This window comes from Neodiprion pinetum, chromosome 7 (genome assembly GCF_021155775.2).
Source record: "Neodiprion pinetum isolate iyNeoPine1 chromosome 7, iyNeoPine1.2, whole genome shotgun sequence".
Lineage (NCBI taxonomy): Eukaryota > Metazoa > Arthropoda > Insecta > Hymenoptera > Diprionidae > Neodiprion > Neodiprion pinetum.
Window position 1 is genome coordinate 5,760,478 of NC_060238.1, and position 22,625 is coordinate 5,783,102.

Below are 22,625 nucleotides of genomic sequence, written 5' to 3' on the forward strand. Positions count from 1 at the left end.
TCCTCGATTTTCCTGCGCTCCTGATACCAGCAGTAGTTTTCGCTGAAATTTCTCCGATTTGCTTAATTCTATTAGGAAGTGGCGCGAAAATTTTGAGATCTCATGCCCTCTCAAGCAAGCATGCATGCCTTCAGTCACACAGCGTTGACATCACATGCAGTCAATCAATGTGTCCCTGTTTTCAGAAGAGCTCCTCGGTTCTCCTGCGCTCCTGATACCAGGAGTAATTTCTGCTGAAATTTCTCCGATTTGCTTAGTTCTAATAAGAAGTGGCACGAAAATTAGAGATCACGTGCCCTCTAAAGCAAGCAGGCATGCCTTCAGTCACATAGCGTCGGCATCACGTGCAGTCAATCAACCAATCAATGTGTCACTGTTTTTAGAAGAGCTCCTCGGTTCTCCTACGCTCCTGATACCAGGAGTAATTTTCGCTGAAATTTCTCCGATTTGCTTAGTTCTAATAAGAAGTGGCACGAAAATTAGAGATCACGTGCCCTCTCAAGCAAGCAGGCATGCCTTCAGTCACATAGCGTCGACATCACGTGCAGTCAATCAATGTGTCCCTGTTTTTAGAAGACTTCCTCGGCTCATATGCGCTCCTGATACCAGTAGTAATTTTGTGCTGAAATTTCTCCGATTCGCTTAATTCGTAACTAGAAGCATAATCTTATATGTCAATGAGAAGCATAAATCGTGTGGTATAATACTTTTTATTTTATTCACATAATAGGTTAGACAAGAATAAATCAGTATCCTTTAACATTAGGTCATAATCTGCAGTGTTATATAATGCACCTATCTGCAGCCCGTCTTAACTTACATTTATATCAAAACCCACAACTTAATATTTTAATGATAAAAAAAGACGAGTTAGTTACGATGGTTGCATACATGTCAAATCACAGAATAGTCACTTTCCTACTCGTACAATCGATTTTGTATCAATATTTTACCTAGAGTATCTTATTTTCACAGTTCAGTTGGTTATACTTATAAATGGTAGTTGCGTAGCAGATAGTTCAATACACATAAGTTCAATCATTATTTACTGGAAGAATATGAGTTGAATGATTGTGCGTGGCATATTCATGTGTACTATGATTTTGAGTAATATAACTGTGTGGTATAATTCTATGTCGTTTAATTACGTTCAGTATGATTTGATATGGTATGATCATGTGTAGAATAATTTCGTGTAGTATAATTATGTACAGCGTAATTTTAGGTTTTGTATTCATGTGTGGTCTAATTTTTCTGTTGCCATAATTACGTGTAGAATAACATTGTGTGTAAAATATTTACTCGTATAATAGTCAAGCAGTCATGTGGAAAATTCACCAATCGTCAAGTTTCGACATTTCTTGCATGTTATCCTTAACTCCCAGCATTTCTACACCTACTCCTGCCTAACACCCCCTACTACCTTTGACCACCACCGTCCTCCTGGTCCGCCTGGTCCTCCTCGTCGTCTTTGTCCTGGTCCTCTTCGTCCTGATTCTCCGTCTTCTCCTCCTTTGCCAGCCGCCTTTCATCACCGCCAACCACCTCCGACCACCGCCAACCACCGCCAACAACCTCCAACAACCACCGCTAACCATAACGGGTTATACCTTGAATAGTAATAAATATTTTCAGTATAAGAACACATCAAAAATTTTGTGCAAGGATAAGTATACTTAATTAATTAATTAATTAATTAATTAATTAATTAATATTATAATAAATTTTATCAGCGCGTTTATAGCTACTGAATTTGTGCTTGCGCGAGAAGTGAATTGAAATAATTTATTGTAAACTTGACAAGTTTGAAAAATTATAGATGAAACATAATTACAATTGCCATTAAATAATATAAAAATGTGAAACTCACCGAGCACAAATCCTCGGCCTCCTCGTCCACCTTGTTCTCCTCGTATTCCTCGTCCTCATACGACTACCTCCAACCACCACAAACCACCTCCAACCACCTCCAACCACCACCAACCACCTCGAACAATCACCGATAACCACCTCAGGTTAAACCTTGAATAGTAATAAATATTTTCAGTATGAGAACACATCAAAAATATTGTGTAAGGATTATTATAGTTAATTAGATAATTGATAATATGATAAATTTTATTAGCGCACTTATAGCTACTGAATTTGTGCTAGCGCGTAAACTGAATTGAAATAATATTGTAAACATGGCAAGTTTGAAAAATTATAGATGTAATCTAATTACAATTGCCATTAAATAATATAAAAATTTCAAACTCACCGAGCACAAATCCTTGTCCTCCTCGTCCACCTTGTTCTCCTCGTCTTCCTCGTCCTCCTCCTCGACCACGTTTGAACACCGCCAACCAACTCCGACCACCTCTAACCAACATCAACCACCTCGAACAACCATTGATAACCACCTCAGGTTACACTTGAATAGTAATAAATATTTTCGGTATAAAAACACATAAAGATATCGTGTGAGGATTAATATAATTAATTAATAATATAATAAATTTTATGAGCGCATTTATGGCTACTGAATTTGTTCTAGCGCGAAACCTAGATTGAAATAATTCATTGTAAAGATGACATGTCTGAAAAATTTTAGATGAAATATTGCTAATAAATATTATAAGAATGATAAACTACTAGAAGTCGAGTTTCACCATGTAGCGGACCTGGAGCGCAGGAAACACGGAACGCTTGTCCTGGAAGTCGAGTTTCACCAGGTAGCAGACCTGGAGCGCAGGAACCACGGAGCGCTTGTCCTGAAAGTCGAGTTTCACCAGGTAGTGGACCCTGAGCGCAGAAACTACGCAGCGCTTGTCCTGGAACTTGAATCGCACCAGGAAGCGGACTCGGAGCGCAGGATCCAGGAGGTAGAGAACCCGGTACTCGAAATCTGCGGAGCGCAATTCTCTTACGTCCTCTCTACTGCGCGGTTATTTCCAGACTGAGGAATTTGGTAGCTAATTTTCGTGGTCGACGATTACTATATATCGATGACGTAAAGTGAAAAAAAATTTTGGGTGACGTCACTTTCTGAACATCCGAACATCCGAACATCCAAACTTTGATCTCGAACTTTAATACTATGTAAGATGTATGATGTGTGATGTATGATGTATGATGTATGATGTATGATGTATGATGATATGATACGATGTATAATGATTTTAGTTTTCATATATCAGACAAGAAATAAGCACTTTATCTTCTCTGCCGATTCCAGACTCAAGCGGCTAGGCCCTTCGATGGTCAGCCGTTGACTAAAGATATATTGTTCAGTTAACGGGTCAGCTAATAACGCCGCCGTACTGCGACAGTTGGATGATAAAAAATTTTCCTCGTACTTTTCAATTGTGTGTTAAAATACACTTGAGGTTTTAAGAAGCTTCGTTCTATCGCTCCCCATTAAAAAAAAAAACATCGCCGAAAATCACCTTTTTAGGCCTTTAAATCAGGACACTGCGTTAAACACTGTCTCATATACGGAGCATCCATTTCATCTCGATCAAAATCAGCGCATCCGTGATGTATTACAGTTACTCTGAATTTTATTCCATACGAACATTTGGCGAAAAGCCATTCTGCTTTTCTACCCAACGTAGATACTTCACATGCGACTAGCTGTAACAGCGTTTCGATTCCATGCCTACGAAAATTCAAGATCGAGAGAGCAAATGAAAAGTTGTTGAAATAATTACGAATATTAATGTTATGGAATACATCGAGCGCGTGTGGAATAGAATCCCATTTCGAAATGAATAATTCTTCTGTTTTCATATTATAGCCGATTATTGTAGATAATCTAGTTTGTCTCCTGGAAAATTATAAAATTTATAATATGCATCACGTATTAATCGTAAATGGATCATATATATTAATATCGTACATGGACTGCATTTACATATATGCTTTTTGGTCTCAGCATCACTATTACATCTGAGCTATTATTACTTATGGTCTGTGTATACATTCTTCTCTCGGGTACCTATTCTTTAATTAAATCACTGTTTTGCTAGGAATTTTGGAAGAAATTTTCTCTCATGATTAATTTCTTATATCGCCGACAAGTCGATAAGTACACACAGGCTAAGTACTGGCTTGGGTTCACCAATGCGAAGACTGTTTAATTTTACAATTACAACGGCATACGATTATCACCGTTTTGTAGGCGATACTTGGTGGTTATCAAGAACTCTCTTTACCGACGAGGTCAATTAGTTTGTTAATAATACGTGAAACTGCTAGTAATTCAAAACCCAGCCAGACCTGCCGTACAATTACAAAAAATAACCCAGGCTGTGAGTCTTTATAAATTTTCAGCCAACGGCCGTGTTACAACATCTATTCACTGATCTTTAGAGATCCAGTGGATCCAGTGCATCTATTTGGCGAATATAGGTCTGCAATTCGTGCACCGCCACTAAATATAGTAATACTGGAACGCGCACCGTATACAAAATACGTATCGCGGGCCTATCCCTACCAGTGTGGATAGGCGCGCGCAAAGGTTAAACAACGCTAGAAATATTTACCGCATTAGCGAAAGAGAGATAGAGTACTACCTACTCTATCTCTTTCGTTGCCGATGAAAAACGAGTATCTGAGAAAGCCAGAGTCCATCTAATTTTTTATCTCTCTCGGCGACACTTTCTCGGACAACGCCGCGTTACGGCGAGCGTTCCAGTATTACAATATTTCAGTGTAACACCGCATAGTTGTAATACGTGAAACGGGCGAACCAAACGTCAAAACGCGCACGGAAAGAAGTTCGTAATTTTTTACTTGGGTGACAGCAAGGCTATAAGGTTTCCAATAGATAGTTGCCCGGTTGGAAAATATCGACGAAAAAAATCAGGCATAATGTCGGTTCATCGATACACCCACGCTGTTGTGTGCAGAATTCCCCTTTCGTTGAGAACTCGCGGCGAAGTAACGCTCGACGAAGCTAGAAAACAACACGAGACCTTCGTACGTGTGCTGCGGGACCTCGGACTTGACGTTGTCGAACTTCCACCCGATGAGGGATCACCGCTCTGTGCCTTCGTCGAGGATCTCGCCGTCGTCTGCAATGGCATTGCTTTAATCGCTCGTCCTAATGAACCTTCTCGCACGAAAGAGGTATGGAATATGATAAAACTCAAGTTTATACCTGTATCATCTTGTGCTGTTGCCCCAAGACTTGCATGCACCTTTTCACCGTATTGCAATACTGGGATATTATATTTGTATCTGAGGTCTCGACCTGCCAAGCTTGATTGAAAACTTGATTTGTTCTTCTTAGGAGTGAAAGCAGATCTCTGTTAGTATTACGTAGCTGAAGTTAGCGACAAGTTAGCGACGTTAATGTAACGATGCAATTTCAAGACTTTCTGAACTTTGGTCAACCCTAATAAAGCAGAACGTAGTCATATTTTCCAAACTCAACTCTTTCAAATTTATTCTTAAATTATTTTCTCGATCGATGTTTCGTTATGCCGACGTTACTTATGCTCGTCTAATATCTGAACTTTTGTCGTTCAAGCTTGATAAATCACAACTTCAAGCACGTGTAATTTTCATATAACATAAACATATTGCGTTATCATGTAATACATGTAAGAATTTTAATATATTCAATTTTGCATTACAAAAGCTTCGAACATCTTTCAGAGATATCACAGTACAATTTACGCATAGATATACAATTCATCCTGTAATCCGAAGTATGTACTAACAGAAAAATTTCAATCAATGTCTTAATAGACCATCTATTAATTACTTGTTACCCGTTACACATCATAGACACAGAATACTCTAGATAACTCACAGTATTCCGTAAAAATATTTCTAACTTGGCATTCATGTAACATGTTACTGCAATACGTTTGTAACTAGTCTTACATTTATCTTCATTGCAGAATGTTTACAATATTTTAGTATTATTTTCATTAAAAAATAGTATGATAATTATGACTTTGTCTGTTCTCCCTATTTCGTTTAGTTATAATGATGAATTTGCAACATATGTATATCGTAATAATTAAAACATGATTTTTTTTGTTATAATATTCAAGTTCTCTAGACCATTCTTGAAATATATTTTTCTTTCCAAATAAGTAATCAGCAATTCACAACGATATGTTATATGAACAAGTTAGTACAACACAAACTCGTTGAAACTTTTCTCTAAATGAATAACACACACGGCATCATTAAATTTTAGATTGAAACAATTCGAGCTGTTCTAAAAAAAGAACTAGACATCCCTCTTGTGGAGATTGCTGACCAAAATGCCAGGCTGGATGGAGGTGACGTTCTGTTTACAGGTAATGATGATGTAGTTTTCGATGTGTGAAGTTGTGACGCTCAGCATAAATCAGTATCATGTTTATCACCTCATTCGTGTGATGTTTTATTCATAGGACGGGAATTTTTCGTGGGATTATCACAATTCACAAACGAGGCCGGTGCTCGAGCAGTAGCTGCAGCATTCCCAGAGTATCCCTGTGTTCCCATCAAGGTCGGTGTTGACTTACTGAATAACGTGTCATTAACTTAGGATTACATCATACGTTTAAATATAACCGTGATATACGTATCATATTAAGCGACAAATGTTTGTTTCACTCAATTTCTCATCTATTCAAGGTGGGTGATGGTGGCGAAGAGGTGATAGTGGAGAGTTTAACCTCAGCCCCACTTCAGGTCGGGATGCGCTAGTGTGGCTCTTAAACATCAAATTTATTCTGAAAGCAAAGCTCGTTATAATTGTTACGGATTCAAAAACACCTGATCTTTGTTGTACGCCATTGCAGAGGGATTTTCATTTCTTTAAACGCATAGTTTGCTTTTCATAACCTCGAGATATGCATCAGACATAAGTCCAGTGTTGTACAAGATAGTAATAATTACTATTACTTAAATGTCAATAAAATCATCTATATCCAAATTATCTACATAACGTGAAAGATAATTATTTATGCAATTATCTTTGTAAAAATGAGATTAGTCACACTTTGATCTAGATAATCAAGAAGGTAATGATAAAAACGAAAATTATAAATATTGAATACTGCCAATAACTTTTTTCAGAAAGATGTTTCTATCGGATTAATTGTTTTCATGAAATTCAATCTTGACTCTGAATGGTGTCGCATATGTTTCACTAAGCAGTTTATTTTATATTTATATCTTATATAAAAAATACTTTATACTTTATATGAAAACAAGATGAAAATGAGCAACAGATTTATATAACTGTAGATGAAAGATGATTTTAGTTCACATCATCTCTTTAAGATAAATAATTAGGTTAACTTATTATCTAATATGATTATCATAAAATCAGTTAGATAACGTACAAGATTGGACATGATGTAACGAAATGGAAATCCTGAAGAACAACCTGTAGTTCGGCACGTCACGCACGCAACATTAAATGCCACGCAATTATGTAATTGATTCAATTATCACTTCACAAAGAGCACAGGCTACATTCATCTGCATACCTTGTTAGCACAGATTTTAGTAGAACGTTTTTTGCTACAGTAACAGTCCAAGCTCATTGTAATCACCTTTTTTGTGTAGCAGCTATAAATTTACGAAATGTGCGCTTTTTATGATATTCGTATACACATATAGAAAAGCTTTTCTGTTTACATATCGCTTCGTACTGTACCACATTATGAACATAAGCAGGAATAGGACAATGTATTGAGCAAAGATATGCTGACCATATTCTTGACTGCTAATGCATAGTTTCTTGATTTGTCACTTAATTAAGAGTAAATCTGAAACAGTTTCATGTACACACGTACAAATGTGGTTAAAACGATGATTCAGACGGCATTTAAACCTATTCAAAACTCGATTCATTCAAAACTGGGAATAATCGTTTAAGTAATCCTGATTACTAAAATGGTGGAAAAGTAAATTTATCAAAATTATGCAACAACCCAATCAAAATTGATGAATCGTTCAATATTGTTTACAATCATCTTAACAATAATATTTCGATAAAGGTTGCAGAGTCGAAGCGTTTGAAAGCTCTAGTTACTATGGCTGGTCCTGACGTTATCTGCGTGGGTGCAGGAAAGGAATCTCAAGAAGTTTTAAAGGTACAAGTACACGCTTATAATTTCTGTAAAGAATAAATATTTTTTCTACAAGAATACGTAATAATGACTTTGTTGATATAGCGAATTGAACGAGAGGCAACTTACACTTATCAAACATTGACCGTGCCTGAAGATGCAGCGGCAAATGTTGTTTACGTGAACGGGACTTTGATTCATCGTACAGAGGCCGAAATTCCAAAGTCATGCAGGGTTTTTGCTGAAAAGGTTGAGTTTCCTACAAAGTTACTCCAAATATCTGAATTAGCCAAAGTGAGTTCTGGTCTTTCTTCATGTTGCCTATTGGTCCGTAGACCGAGGCACATTCGTAGTATTTAAGCTCCATATGAAACTATGAATTCGCGAATGAGAAGCGAATGAGTTTTCAGACCAGTATAATTATTCAGGAGTATTTCAAGATGAGTGAAACTCATTTAAAAGATAAATAAAAGAAAAATACACTATTAAAATATAGGCGGTCTGTGAGACCTGAAAAAATTTTAACATTCTCAATATTATAGAAACTATGGACCTTAATTAAAATTAATCAGAGACTTGATATAATGAATAATCGTTACCATCAAACGCAGAGAACACAAAATATTAAGTATATCAGATCTATAATATATTTAATACTAATATATTGATATTGATACGCGATATTGAAGAGTAATATATTCAAATGTCGAACATTTTTACTATAAAGAAAATATTGCATTTATTAATAACAGTACAATGTTATCGTCGATTTTTAAAGATTTTAACTATTGTTTTTATTTATATTTATTAAATGAGCTTTGCCTGACTCAAATGTATTAACTGACTTAGTGCTTGTACGAAATTTTGCAGGTAAATATTGCATTCTCATCTTTTAAAAATATTTAGCCGGATATTTATTTGAATCTTGATCCAAGCAGCTTTTATACCAACATTATTATATTATTAATCGTATACATTATATTTATTTTTACTTGAATTAAGGGTTGCCATTATTTTTAAGTTCTAAGATTTCCCTCAATCTTGCCTGTTTTTCAGTGCTAATGTTTTAGATATCAAAAAATCTAACACCCGGTGACCTATTCATCTAAGAAAATTCCCCAACTTTTCCCAGGTTCTCCGAATTTCAGACTGTCTGTCAACCCTGATTCTTTATGCAAGGGAACAATTCACACACTACTGTGATAACTATTGAAATTATTATTATTATTTCTGGAATAAAAATCTCTATCGAGCTGAACATAATTCTTACCAAGTTTTGGTTACCAAGTAATTATCAATAGCGAAAAGTTTCACTCGTATATTGTTATATTGTACAATATTCAAATACACTTAAAACTTTGGAAAAAATTTTCGTCATATTTTTAGAATCAGATAAAGTAGCTCATCTCATACTTTAAAGATACTGAAGAATCGAAATATAAATCATGTTTCTCCTCAGCAGGACAGAAATGAAAAAGCCACAAAATTATTGATATTCAACTTTTACTCTCTTATGACTCTTTACTAGTCACATTAAGTCCTTTTCCTAATGCCCGATCCAACTGAGGATTTGTAGGGTAACTATGTATTTAGATTTAGATATTTGCTATTTAATACTTACGTAATACCAGCACAACGCATACCGTGAAGATGCTTGACACGATCGTACAACAGTTGCAAACTCATACTCCTTATATTTGTGTTTGTATATTTGTTGTCTCCTTTTGCCTTGGTTTAATGCAAAATAAATAGTGTTTTCAATTAAAAAGTTGTTTAATAACCTTCTATCTCCCATGAATTCACACTATATGTAATTTAATTTGAAGTGTCTCTTACCTGTTTGTTCGAATTACTTACTAAAGGAGAGCTATAGGATTTATATTAGATTTAGTCCAAATCAAATGAAATACTTGCGCGATCTCACTATAAATTTCTTTTTCTTATTTTCATTCTAACGCAATTACCGTATATTTTTACAAAACATATTTACAATCTTTTAAAACAAATGTCGTGTTTCTTATAAACTTAACGACATTTCAGCATGTCTACACTCACATAATTAACTTTCAGTTGCACAGGTAAGAACACATTGTCACTTTAATTTTTGGTTCGAATACCACAGCAGTTTTATCTATTCTGTTGTACATGTATTTATCACTGTCAACAATCGCCAATTTGCTCAAAAATGAGTTTACCTTTTTAGCAACCGATTACGTTTAGTTCTAAGTTAAATAGTATAGCAAGAATTACATGCTTTGGCATTGACGAATCTTAGAAGTGTCTTGAGTGTCCCACCTGAGCCTACATCAAATGTTCTCGGAAACGGAATTCCTGGTGGTCTCATGTACAAAATATGCATTGTCTGTTCCCACTTAACTGGCGATATTATTTGCTTAGGTAAGTACCTAATAATTTGACTCACATTCTTGTATTTCTTTCCATCGACATTCGAATGTACCGATACTTTGGGTTCCTCAAACTCAATTGTCCGGAGAGCTTTCTTAAATATATCCAATGACGGGATCATCAACGAAGTATGGAATGCCCCAGATAACGGAAGTCTCTTCATGTGCCGAAGTCCCATGCTCCTCCCATTAGCTTCTATGTATTTCAACGCCCCTTCGCTACCAGCTAATATTTTCATATCAGGATGCAGGAATATTGCAACTCTGCAAATGAAAATAAATCTTCGTACTACAATTTGATAGGTATTCAAATTAAGACAAAAACTTGGCGCATTTTTTAAGAAAATGATAGATAGATTTGCTTGTGGAACTTATACATGTCTTTTTTAGTATTATATCTTCCAAGGAGGTAGGAGCGTTTCTCAACATTTTAGTATGATATATTGATCAGAAAAACTTAGAATTTGAATTTCGCGATAGAATGATGTTTTTTAAACGAAATGTAAATCATCGATGATGTATTCACCCACTTTTGCAGGATAATGTTTAAATTCTAGGACGATATTCTGGTTTTGATTCCCAAAAAATTATGAATGATATCAAGAAATGCAATCTCTACAGATCTCATTGTGAAGATGAAAATGTAAATTACATGTAATACAGTAATGTGAATAAAAGAAAGATGGTGATTCAAGTGAAAATTTCATTCAAAAAAGTTAAAATTATACAAGCTGACGTTAGTACTGTTGATGTAATGAAAAACTTTGTAAGAAAAACATTATTTCACAAGCCTAGAATTACTTTCAAGGAGTTAATTATAGAAAATACTTAGATTGATGTTCGTAAGATTATTGTAACAATGCATTATCAGAAAATTTCCCAATTTTACTGCGTCGAAATTGTCTGAAATTTGTTTAAACACATCGAAGCTGTAAAATGATGATTGTGATTTTAAAGTAATACACACATGATGACGTTAAGCTGCATTATGATTAACTGATTTTCAAATAATTTTAAAGTTACATAATATCGGTTTTTCTCCGAAAACCATCGTGGCATTAACGTTACGAACTTCAACTTCAAAATTCTGATTCGCTACCTGCATTCTGGCGTAGGATCCCCGACATCCATTGCCCAGTTCTTTGCTTTTTGGCATATATCAGACATCTTAGCTGCGGGTGTGTTATGAACGGAAAGCATACCTTGAGGGACCAAATTGGCAGCATCTTGCATTGCAGCAGCTCTGACGCCAACCAGTCTCATGCCATCTTCAAAGGTCATTGCGCCTGAGAATATCAAGGCGGTAATTTCGCCGACACTGTATCCAGCGCAAGCGATGCAAGTGTCTAAGGCCCTGGGCCTGTCGTCCCTTAGTTTTTCTAGTGCGGCTAAGCTTTTGACCACTGTTGCAGGCTGGTTGTACTCAGTTCGATTCAATGTCTCCTGTGGACCTTCGAGGCAAATTTTTAACAGGTTGTAACCCAACGCTTCATTGGCTATTTCAAAGAGGTATTTCGCCTCAGGATATTGCAGGTATGGCTTGACATCCCCAACCTTGATATTTCCTTGACCGGGAAACAGGATTATTGACGTTTCGGTTGGGTTTATGTTTGGTCGTTCGGCATGCTGGCCTTGTACGTTTGGGATGCAGTTTTCCGGGTAAGCACTCGTTGCCCATCCCGAATTTTCGGCAGGGTCGTAAATTGTAGCGCCCTCAAGAAGCTGAGAAATTTCTGACGACTTTTTATCTGTGGTTTCATGATCCCCGTTCTCACAGGGCGGTTTGTCACTCAGCGAGCGACTCAGCATGCACCGGGATAACCGGAATAGGTTAGACCGGCTCGATATCGCTCGATAACATGTTCTAGGAAGCATGTTATAGTCGGTTAGGAAATAGCGACTGTGCGATCGTACAGTGCCTATTCAAACCAACGAGTGAACACAAATTGCTTATTTATTATTTAGAACACAGCGTATCCTAAAAATTGAAAATTTCGTAGACCGCTATGGCACTATCAAACACTTTACACCGCGCAGTAATCACTGAACTGAACTTCACGCTGAACTTGCAGCAGATCGAAATTCGATATCGCCCATCGAGCTTACACAATGCAGGGTCTGAAGGAGGGCACTCTCTGATGGACAGGCGTTCAAAATGTGGTCAAACTCTGGATGCAAATGAGGGTACATAAAATAACCGACGTAGCGCTGATTGATACTAAGTTGGGTGATGAAATCACACTATTATTATATATCTTAAACTATATTCAATTGGGCAACTTACGTTTAACAGCGCTGCCACTATTAGATCCCCACTTCTTTGGGTATGTTCCGATAATAGCTCCCGTTGCGCGTTGTCACAATCTTTTATTACTTTATCTTTTTTGCGTCACCGAGTTCGTGAGTAGCTCTACTACTTGCATATGCTCTAAGCTCTGTTCTGTCCTAGGGAGTTCTTAGCACTGCCAGCCAGCTGATTTCGGAACGCACCCCTTGAAACAAACGAATGTCGAGATGCGCAGTATCGGAATGCGCAAGTATTGTACGCTTAGCAGCTCCACCAAGCGGATGGGATATATTGAGCCATCTGAAACTTCAGACTTGGCTAGCAGTTTGATCTCCTGGGTCTCGAGTATTCTTATTCTGAACAACTTCAGCCCATGAAGACAACTCAGACAACGCGAAACGAGCAAGAATAGATAATAAGTTTGTCCGTAGCCGTTCGGAGTGTTCTAATAAAATGAATTTAGCTGTATCTAGAATTGGTTTACAATTGTCAAATGTATCGAATGTTAGGCATTTATCCCACTGTTTAAAGGGGCATTTAACTAGATTTGCAACAAATGGCAACTCGGTGATAATATTGAGAAACAAGTCTACCAGATCTAACCTGCTATACGAAAATCGAAAACATTGGTTCGTACCTAAAAAAGAAACCATCGGGGCTTACGGATGGTTCTTATTGGCGAGTAACTAGTAATTTTTTTAACTTACTTCTTTTCCACGTCTCCACATTTCAATAATCAGTAACCTAATATTCCTTCAAATTACCAAGTCTAGTGCCAGTAACGAAAATTTAATTTTGAATCAAGACAAGTATCTCTAATTAACTGTGTATTACTTTTTCAGAGTTTACCTGTCTTCTCGTTTTGTTTGGGATGCTGGCAAATTGAAAGGCGCAAATGGAAGTTGAACCTAATAAAAGAGCTCGAGACTCGAACAAACGCTGTGCCTGTGCCTCTGCCTGATGAGTAAATAGTTTCAATTAAACAAGGATTATGAAGCTCGTGGCAAAAAACACTAAAGTTCTTTGAAATGAATTAGTTCAATCGAGTTTTTACCTACAAGTCTACAACCTTATTAACTTTGCACAAGATTAAATAAAACTTCTTTGATGGCTTTAATGCATTATTGAAATCAACGTTGGCATGACTACTAACTTCAGTTTAATCGAAGGTTTAATAATCAATATTGGTATTTTGTCTTTAAGTTCATATATTTAATTCTGTATACTTTCAGCTTCGAAAAATTACAGACGATGGAATACCAACCTGTTACAGTTAGGGGACAATTTTTACATGATCAGGAATTTATCATAGGCCCAAGGAGCTTGATCATTGACGGCGCCCCTGCTAGTGGCGAGGGAGGTGGCCTTTTAACTCCGGGTAATGTTCGCACTGGATTCATGGTCATCACACCATTCAAATTGGAGGGCAAGGAGTGAGTATATTTTCTGTAATTTACTTGTTATTTAATCACTGATTTTAATCAATGAAAAACAAGTTGACAAAATACCTTGTTTGTTCCGATTATAACATGAAAAACAAACGAAGCATAGTGTTTTCATAAAAGAAATCTGCAGTTCTGTTCGTATTGAAAAACAGGAACAACCGAGACTTGCAATTATGTGAATCTTTCAACTTGATCCCCTCACCTTGTCTTTCATTTCAAGGGACTCAGGTCTTTTAAATTATGTAAGACAAATTGGTTCTCATGAAAATTTACTTTCCAGCGAAACTATTCTGATAAATAGGGGTTGGGTACCATTGAAAAAGCGATATCCTGAAAAGAGACCGAATGATAAGGTGAATGGCGTTGTTGAAATCACGGGAATTGTTCGTTTGAATGAAACGAGGCCACAATTTTCTCCTAGGAACAACCCAAAAGATGGTGCTTGGTATTACAGGTAAAATTGATAGTGAAAAACTGTGAAACGAATGATTACTGATAACTAAGTTCTTACACTGAAATATCTTACTCAAAATTTGATATCTTCTCTTCAGAGACCTAAACGCAATGGCAGAACTCGCAGATACTGAGCCCATTTACCTCGACTTAGTTACTAATTTAGGCACCGAAGATGGGCCGATTCCCAAGCAAACACGTGTGACGATGAGAAATGAACATATGAGCTACGTCTTTACTTGGTTTACGTTATCGCTGATGACTGGCCTCATGTGGCATAGAATGTTTATACGCAAACTACCTCTAATTTAAGTTCGGTTTACTGTAATATTGTGCAATTTGTACGTAATTTCAATCCATAACAAGTGACATGGAGTAAGATATTGTAAAAAAAATATTGGTAGATCATTAAATTATTATGATAATCCATCACAAATATGAAGTTGTAATTTTCTCCTTCTAGTAGCGCTGTAAAAAATTAACCCAAAAGTTATGAAAAATTACATTTTTATTTCCTTATAATTCTACAGTTTCTTATTAGGTAAACGCATCCTGGAATGTATTTTTCTTACTCGTGTTGGTTTTTGTTTGCTTGACGATTAAAAATTAGATTTGGAGAATTAAATATAGAGAAATAAAATCAGATCTCTACTATTCATAACTATATCTACAATTGCAACAGTTTGGTTTGTTCAAGATATTGGAACATATATTTCATAAAAATATATCTTTTAGAGTAAAATTAGGATTACTTGTTACAAAGTGTATAACAATTTTTTTCTCTACTAATAAAAACGTAAATATTTATGCTAGAAGCATAATATATGTACGTATAATTATACATGTTCTACAAATTTTTTAACCTTTAATTGCATAAGTTTTATTAGATGGCTTCTTATAGCCAGAACAGTGAATTATTACCTTTATATTACATTTATTGAGAAAAGAATTTGTTCATTTGAAGAAATTCTGCGAGCATTAATTGGGAAATATCAATGAGATTCCAATACCTTCTTATTATTACAATTGAAGTTTGTTTATATAATTGATCAAAAAGTTCGTATACTAGTCAGTTAGATTATCTTTCAATTTTATAGCAGTTTAGGAAAATGAATTATTAATTTACTTCAACAATGGAAGTTTTACCTTCACTATTACGGAACCCATAAATTTCGTGAATCAAAATGCTTCTTCCTGCGTTTAAGAATCGATTTCTTTTCATTTACCATCTTAATTAAACACTCGTTCAGTCTTTGAACAAAGTCCACATCTCAGAACTTATTTCCAGTAACGTGTTATAAATATATAGCAGGCATAAAAAGGCATTTGCTTTAAAAAGTTTGATCGTTTCGTCTATGCATAGTTCGCATTATGAATTTCATAGCTTTACAATAAAATTTAATCCATATTGGATACTATAACTTGGCATGTTGAATGACAGTTAAACAGTTAACATGGAGAGTAAATTTCATCTGAAGGAAGAAACACACATTTGGTTTACTCTCAAATTTAATTTCTTTGCCACTTAAGTTAGCGACAGGGCTGTAAATATTTTAATGACAACTATCTCTGAGTATATTTTTAGCAATAACAACAAACAGTAGATTGTGCGTCCTAATTATTAAAATATACATGCGTTGGAAAAACTACCTCATTCGAAAAAAAATTACGAAATACGAAAAAGGATTCTTTACTATATATTCTCTGTGAAGAATAAATTTAATCAGTACTTTGGAACGATTAATAATAAATGTAATATGGTATTTTATTTAGTGATCTTAGCACCGTCAAGACAACACTACGCTATCCGATGGGATTTGTCTATGAAGATAACTGATTACTGCAAATGTCTACTGTTTTGCATGTGCTTTCATCATGTAATATCCGGAGTGGCATCAAATGTTAGTTTGAATTTTATATAATGTTTCAAATCAATATAACGAAAAGTAATCGAAATTTAGTATAGTAATGAATTCGGAAAACTGCATTGAATGTACATAATACTACGTATGTACATACCACCAATTACAAGGGCGAATACATATTTTTACAATTAAGAAGCTGGATTTCTAGAGTTAGGCTGTTGAAGAAATTTGCTGACGCTCAAATGGGACAAAAAGAAAAAAAGAGACCTATTACAGACAAAACGTAAAAGTAATAAATTGATTAACTTACTTTTCATATTAATAATACTACTTTAACTATATTAGCTTTATGGCTTTCGGTTCATTCGATTCCTGCATTGGATATAGGTACATATCTAGTAGTACCTTTATTTTTTATGTTTGAATGATAATCCTTATGCACTACTCTTTTGGATTGTGAATGAGAAACAAAATATTCAAGATTCATTGTAACGGTGTTGAAAAAAGTCAACAAAACCGATCAGTATCCTACTCCACATTTTTCTAACGTTTTCTACATATATTTTACTGTTAATAGATTTTGTCGCAGCATTTATACAATTTTATACACATCTATCACAAAGATAATTGTAATCTCTTGTGCAGTACTCTGACTTACATCTCAGTATATGTCCGTTTATCCAAGAGTCTCATGATACTTTTTTGGCACGATTTCAATGATAAATAATCAATTATTAGGTGGTTTAAGAAATTTGATAGTGTCGTTTGATTTTGCTTTCCATAAAAGTATTATATTTGGTTCACGGCACTAGTAAAAAATTTTCACCATAACCTTTTGACAAAATATCTCCTTTTGATGTAAATAACATGGAAGATATGAAAACGTTTCTTTTTAATGTGACAAACTGTGGTCAAAGAAGCAAAGTTGGGCAGAAAACAAACCATCCTATTTGAAGGGTCGAAATGCGATTTGGACAGGACACAGAGTTTTAATTAAACTTTAGGGAGCACCACACAATTGTAGGTAGAAGAAAAGTCACCCGATTGACTATTTTGTGAAAAGAGAGGAAATTAGCATGCGAGAACTTATAAAGAATCTATTGTACAAATTTTTATCGACCACCTAGCCATTGATTACATTGTAAATGTAACATTTTTGGACATATCATTTGTAATCACCATGAGTTGATTTTTACAAAATTCAAATGGTTACACCGAAAATTTGTAGTTACTCATGTTGATTATACAGTGGTGATACCTTTCCAAAATGTTATTTTTTCAAAGATTGCTTAGTATATTAATTTATTATTATTTTCATCAAATAGTTGGTATACTTACTTACAGTTTTAATGGCCTTTTGCTGGTCCAGAAGCTCGTTGATCTTCCATGCGACCAGCCTGCAGTCTCTGAATTAGGGCAAACAGATCTTCTTCGGGTACGGTAGTTCTTGATGGGGTGTTTCCGTTTCTTCTTTGGTTTTGTTCCTCCTCTGCATCGTGTAATGTTGAAGCAGCTGGCAAAGGACTACGTTGATCCTCTAAACGTGAGCCTTGGCATCGCACCAGCATTTCAATAAATGAATCATCAGCTTCCTGCCCAATTGGCTGTGGGGGAGGCCTATTCGCTGACTGATTGTTCCTGTTTGTATTCAATCCTGGCAAGCAAGGCAGAGTTACACGCTGCTCATCCATTCGCTTACTTTGCATTCCAGCTATTAGCTCCAGTAAATCTTCTCCTTCTTTCTCTTTTTCTGGAGTCGCCACTCTTGGCCTGGGTCTCGGTTTTTGATTGGCATTTAGCACACAGCGCTGATCATCCATTCGACCTGATTGAAATCGTGATAGAAGTTCGAAGAAAGATTCTTCTTCTTCTTCTTGCGAAGGCTGTGGTGCGATTCCGGCTCTAGCAGGCAGAGGCTCACCCATATCTTTTTGCTTACCATCTGGAGTCAACTGGATAAAAATTTGGATAACGAATTACAATAACTTCAGATTGTATACATGATGGATAAAGGGAAAATTCATCAATTTTCAGTCAATAATACATGTTGATCAACGTCTTCGTTTTCTAAAATGTATAAGCATTGTAACATGAGCTGAATCTGAAGGTAGCCAATTTAAATCTTTTGCGATAATGGTTTTACTTGAGTTGAAGATGCTTTGCACAAAATTTGAAAATGCTAATGTTTAATAAGAGGTTTAACAGGAATTGTTAGGAAAGCTTGACGTGTGATGATTTTTAAAACGATCTGTTTTCATGGTCTAAAAATATTATTCTGTTGTGACCTTTGTTTTCTGGTCACAAGAAGTAAAGTAACACAACCTATAGAGTTGGGCCATAAATTTTTCCTGAACTGATCACCGGAAAAATAGTTAAATTGACTTACAATTAGCTATTCCATCCATACCGTCAATTACTCTAATTAACAAGGTTATTCGATATTTCTCAAAATTATAATAAAATGTTAAAATGAAAACTGGTACTGTTCTTACTGAATAACTTTCTGTTATTCAATACTCAACTTTATGTTGCCTTATAGATTCTATGCATAATGAATGGAACAACAAGATAGGACAAGATTGGAGAAAAAATGATATTTGTGAAATGTGTGCAAAGAAAAATTTTCAAAAAAAAATTTCCTTTATATTGCCTTGCAAAGAAAAATCACTGAGGTTTTTTGACAGGTATTTTCTATATTACCAGACTCTTCGAACGTTGTATTGTTTACTGAAAATTGGTAGTTTTACTTCTATCTGGTTATTCTACATATTAATAGACAATAATCTTTGTTCAAAGAAGAAAGTATTACCGGTTCCATGGTCCTTGTAAATAACTATATGCAAGGAAATACCGAATAATTACAATAAATTCGGTTATTTTAGAACTATTTGCAGTCTAGAGATGCATTGAACAAAAACATTCTATCGCTCACCTTGATCAGATCCAGATTGTCCATGCTCTGTCTTCTCAACCTGTATCTACCTGGCGAAGAAGCCGCTATAGCCGAGGCTTTGGTCGTTGGGATTAAGTGCATTCCATTTCCACTCTCCGCTTCTCCGTCGCCTTTTTCTAAGCCTAAAAGTTTCTTCAGATCGGTAACGTTCATCTGAGCGGTAGCCTGACCCATTGGATCGTTCAACTCTTTAGAAATATTCAAATGTAGGCTGGCAAAGTGCAGCGCTTTCTCATGGTTACCCATTGCTGAGTAAGCATTTCCCAACGACCAACAGGCTCGACCTTCTCCAACTCGATCCATCAGCTGTTGCGCAATGGAAAGATGACGGAGATGGTAGTCTACAGCAGCTTGGTAATCGCGAAGGAGCGTGTAGGTATTGCCAAGGGAATAACACGCTTGTGCTTCTACCGCTCGGTCACGCAATTCTTGAGCAAGGACCAGCGTACGTCTGTGAACAAATTTTGAATTTTGATTATTTTAACATGTAACTAAGTAACGCACCCTGAGAAATTTTGTACAGTTCAATAGCAGTTTCTCTGAAAATGGGTCAGGAGTTATCAACCTGTGGTATAACCAAATTTCAAAGTTTTTCGGGCTTCAGCCCGCTGATAACTTACTTGTAATGTTGAGCTGCTTTTTCAAATTCTCCGAGAAATATATGCGAGTTCCCCAAATTGCTGTTGGCTCGTCTTTCCGCAGCTTTATCACCAAACTCTCGTGCAATTTTTAATCTTTCATTGTGGTAATGAATTGCTTGTTGAAAATCACCCAGCAAGTAAAATGTGTTTCCCAAGTTTCCACATGCTCTCCCTTGTGCAGCTGTATCGCTCAACTCTCTCATCAGCTTCAGATTTTCTCTAGGAAATCACAATTGTTCAATCAGGTAATTGGATACTAAAATGTTGCCACTACTGCAACGCATTCATTTCAGAGCAAAAAATATTAAAAAGCCGCGGTATCCACTACGTATATAATATTACTGAATTTGAAGACAAGCTATTCTATAGATGTAAAAGTAACATACTCGTAGTAATGAACAGCTTCCTGAAGACACTGTCTAACATCCTCAGGAAATTCTCCTGGATCTTGCTGTCCGACTCTGCCAATTTGTTTACCCTTGGCGTGATAAACATTTCCGAGATTGTAAAGAGCTCGACCTTCGCTGAGCTGATACATAAAAAATGCTTGATTAAAAATGAGAATGCATGAGGAAGGAAGAGCGGAACAGTGGGGAATAAAAAATATTACCTTATCACCTAGTTCCCTCGATATTTCTAAATGCCTTTTACAGCATATCGTAGCTTCGTCAAACTTTCCCATAACTTTCAGAGTATTTCCTAGATTTCCGCTCGATTTAGCTTCCCCTAATTTATCTCCCATAGTTCTTGCCAATGTTAAATCATGGTTGTGGTACTGCATTGCTTTGACGTAATCGCCAAGATAAAAGTAAGCATTTCCAAGTTGGCTGTAGATCGCGCTCAACGTTCTTAGGTCGTCTGTTCCAGCCTGTATTGCTGCTTGAAAAAATGCAACACCGGTGCGGCAATCGCCCTCCTTGCAAAGACGCTCGCCTTCAAGGGCCAATTCCAAACACATGTTGCTATCTCCCCCGCTATTCTGTAAAGGACAAACTCGTTTTATGTTTGTACATAGTTTAGCCAATTAATTAATCTTGGTAAAGTATTAAAAGCAACGATTAAACGCGAGTTACAAGGTATTCTTCTGCATTTACTCTATTTTTACCAATTTATTGAGAATATAGAGTATATAGCAATTTTGCTTCACTTGAAATTGTTTAGTAGAACAGCAATATTGTTCCTGTAAATCTCATAATCCAGCTTATTGTAACGAACATAAATAGGGTATCGTTCTCTAATTGAAAATCAAATTGTTACGTAAGTCCAATTGGGGTTCAGAGTTATTTTGACTAGAACAATGTAACGAGACGCATGATGAGGGAGATTAAGTTTAGTTACCGTTAATAACAAGTGAATAAACAAAAAAAAATAGTAAGGTACTTGATTATATTAATTTTTTGCAGGAATAAGGGGTGAAGTTTAATTTTCATTTTGAGAAAAATGCAAAATGTAAGAGGATTAGGAAGGCAGTGTGTCCTATGACAAGTGGGAAAGAATTCTCTGTGAACAGCATAATAAATGCCCATATGACTCAGTGCACGTAGGTAAGGCTCATATATATATATATATATACTGAAGAATTTAAGTGACAAGTGACAAATAATGAGGTAGAAAAGGACATGTGATTCACTTACTTGACCGTCTACTGAAAGATTTTCCGCGCTCGCACTGTGCGACATTTTCATTGGTCGAGTACTAGCAGGTTATAAGGATTTTTGAAGGTAAGAATAAACAATTTGTTATCTGGCGACGAATTGTTAAGTGTAATTTGACGTGAGCTAAGCTTTACGTGTACGAGGCACTCCCCTTCGTCAATAGATCGTCAATTAGAAAGGTCGAACCAATACAGTTTAGCATTTTTTTTGGAAATTATCTATTAGTTGTTGCGGTAAATAAAAATTATTTATTGTTACACCAAACACTCTCACTTGTTTACGGCAAATTCACACGGATATCAACGCGTCACCCTAACCGCGCATCGACACTATGGCGCGTTCGCGACTTCGCGTACAATTTCCTATTCAATTTAGTTTGGGGCGGGCTTGTAGTACGCATCAGTGTAACCAGACGGCTCTGAATGCAAACGGTCGTATTCGTGGTGTTCACGTTGTATATAGAGGTGCGTTCCGAAATTGGGTGGCAGCGCTAAAAATTCCCTAGGACAGAGGCAGAGCTACTGATGAACTCGGCAGTGCAAAAAAAAAAAAATATTGTTATCAGCAATGGAAGGTAATATCGGAACGCACCCTGAGTTTCGTATGCAATGCACTGACTGAATTACAGGTTGTGTTCCGAAATTGGCTCCAAGTGTTAATCATCTTTTATCGCTTTTGCACTTTCGCGTTGGGGAGTAGCTCTGTCCTTGTCCTAGGGAGTTTTTAGCACTGCCACCTAGTTTCTGAACGCACCCTTAATATAAACTATTTGAGGTTCAGAAATGATGTTTCACGTCGAACAGCACAAACATATTATAATTCACTAAGTTTACCCATCCTCCCTGCACCTTTAGT

At 36.1% G+C, this 22,625-nt stretch overlaps 4 protein-coding genes and 1 long non-coding RNA gene across 8 annotated transcripts; 2 read left to right on the forward strand and 3 right to left on the reverse strand.

Moving 5' to 3' along the window:
- Positions 1–701: 701 nt before the first annotated feature.
- LOC124223449 (uncharacterized) lies at positions 702–3,199 on the reverse strand. 2 transcript variants are annotated; one of them, XR_011177581.1, is made up of 4 exons: positions 2,652–3,199; positions 2,261–2,413; positions 1,871–2,022; positions 702–1,610 (listed from the first exon to the last, which is right to left on the reverse strand). It is a non-coding gene; the product is annotated as an uncharacterized lncRNA (long non-coding RNA). The 2 variants fall into 2 exon arrangements; XR_006884308.2 differs by having other exon boundaries at positions 2,664–3,197.
- Positions 3,200–4,515: 1,316 nt separating this feature from the next.
- On the forward strand, positions 4,516–9,834 carry LOC124223438 (N(G),N(G)-dimethylarginine dimethylaminohydrolase 1). Of its 2 annotated transcripts, XM_046635414.2 has the most exons (6): positions 4,516–5,112; positions 6,197–6,299; positions 6,396–6,493; positions 6,622–6,678; positions 7,995–8,090; positions 8,172–9,834. In XM_046635414.2, exons 1-6 carry the CDS (start codon positions 4,855–4,857, stop codon positions 8,424–8,426), a joined length of 867 nt encoding a protein of 288 aa, XP_046491370.1. In that variant the 5' UTR covers positions 4,516–4,854; the 3' UTR covers positions 8,427–9,834. The 2 variants fall into 2 exon arrangements, with proteins under 2 accessions (XP_046491370.1, XP_046491371.1); XM_046635415.2 differs by lacking the exon at positions 6,622–6,678 and having other exon boundaries at positions 4,524–5,112.
- beg (malonyl-CoA-acyl carrier protein transacylase beg) lies at positions 8,317–12,915 on the reverse strand. Its single transcript, XM_046635410.2, has 3 exons — positions 12,756–12,915; positions 11,571–12,639; positions 8,317–10,735 (listed from the first exon to the last, which is right to left on the reverse strand). Exons 2-3 carry the CDS (start codon positions 12,344–12,346, stop codon positions 10,294–10,296), a joined length of 1,218 nt encoding a protein of 405 aa, XP_046491366.1. The 5' UTR covers positions 12,347–12,639; positions 12,756–12,915; the 3' UTR covers positions 8,317–10,293.
- Positions 12,916–13,055: 140 nt separating this feature from the next.
- Positions 13,056–15,092, forward strand: Surf1 (surfeit locus protein 1). Its single transcript, XM_046635413.2, has 5 exons — positions 13,056–13,436; positions 13,601–13,722; positions 13,991–14,191; positions 14,484–14,657; positions 14,755–15,092. Exons 1-5 carry the CDS (start codon positions 13,212–13,214, stop codon positions 14,966–14,968), a joined length of 936 nt encoding a protein of 311 aa, XP_046491369.1. The 5' UTR covers positions 13,056–13,211; the 3' UTR covers positions 14,969–15,092.
- Positions 14,057–22,120, reverse strand: pins (G-protein-signaling modulator pins). Of its 2 annotated transcripts, XM_046635391.2 has the most exons (7): positions 21,750–22,120; positions 20,726–21,094; positions 20,502–20,644; positions 20,095–20,334; positions 19,454–19,925; positions 19,331–19,354; positions 14,057–18,473 (listed from the first exon to the last, which is right to left on the reverse strand). In XM_046635391.2, the coding sequence occupies exons 1-7, from the start codon at positions 21,798–21,800 to the stop codon at positions 17,868–17,870; spliced, it is 1,905 nt and encodes a 634-aa protein (XP_046491347.1). In that variant the 5' UTR covers positions 21,801–22,120; the 3' UTR covers positions 14,057–17,867. The 2 variants fall into 2 exon arrangements, with proteins under 2 accessions (XP_046491347.1, XP_046491348.1); XM_046635392.2 differs by lacking the exon at positions 19,331–19,354 and having other exon boundaries at positions 21,750–22,119.
- Positions 22,121–22,625: the final 505 nt, after the last annotated feature.

What these genes read in the sequence shown, in the direction of transcription:
- LOC124223438 (XM_046635414.2), top strand. Translation starts at nt 4,855, where the DNA reads ATGTCGGTTCATCGATACACCCACGCTGTTGTGTGCAGAATTCCCCTT. An exon ending in AGGTGACGTTCTGTTTACAG is followed by an intron (nt 6,300 to 6,395) that starts GTAATGATGATG and finishes TTTTATTCATAG; the next exon opens with GACGGGAATTTTTCGTGGGA. An exon ending in TAACCTCAGCCCCACTTCAG is followed by an intron (nt 6,679 to 7,994) that starts GTCGGGATGCGC and finishes ATTTCGATAAAG; the next exon opens with GTTGCAGAGTCGAAGCGTTT.
- beg (XM_046635410.2), bottom strand. Translation starts at nt 12,346, where the DNA reads ATGCTTCCTAGAACATGTTATCGAGCGATATCGAGCCGGTCTAACCTA. An exon ending in GATCCTACGCCAGAATGCAG is followed by an intron (nt 10,736 to 11,570) that starts GTAGCGAATCAG and finishes TTTCATTTGCAG; the next exon opens with AGTTGCAATATTCCTGCATC.
- Surf1 (XM_046635413.2), top strand. Translation starts at nt 13,212, where the DNA reads ATGAATTTAGCTGTATCTAGAATTGGTTTACAATTGTCAAATGTATCG. An exon ending in CTTACGGATGGTTCTTATTG is followed by an intron (nt 13,437 to 13,600) that starts GCGAGTAACTAG and finishes TTACTTTTTCAG; the next exon opens with AGTTTACCTGTCTTCTCGTT. An exon ending in CCTGTGCCTCTGCCTGATGA is followed by an intron (nt 13,723 to 13,990) that starts GTAAATAGTTTC and finishes GTATACTTTCAG; the next exon opens with CTTCGAAAAATTACAGACGA.
- pins (XM_046635391.2), bottom strand. Translation starts at nt 21,800, where the DNA reads ATGAAAATGTCGCACAGTGCGAGCGCGGAAAATCTTTCAGTAGACGGT. An exon ending in AAAGCAGCTCAACATTACAA is followed by an intron (nt 19,926 to 20,094) that starts GTAAGTTATCAG and finishes ATTTGTTCACAG; the next exon opens with ACGTACGCTGGTCCTTGCTC. An exon ending in TTACAAGGACCATGGAACCG is followed by an intron (nt 18,474 to 19,330) that starts GTAATACTTTCT and finishes ATTTTTATCCAG; the next exon opens with TTGACTCCAGATGGTAAGCA.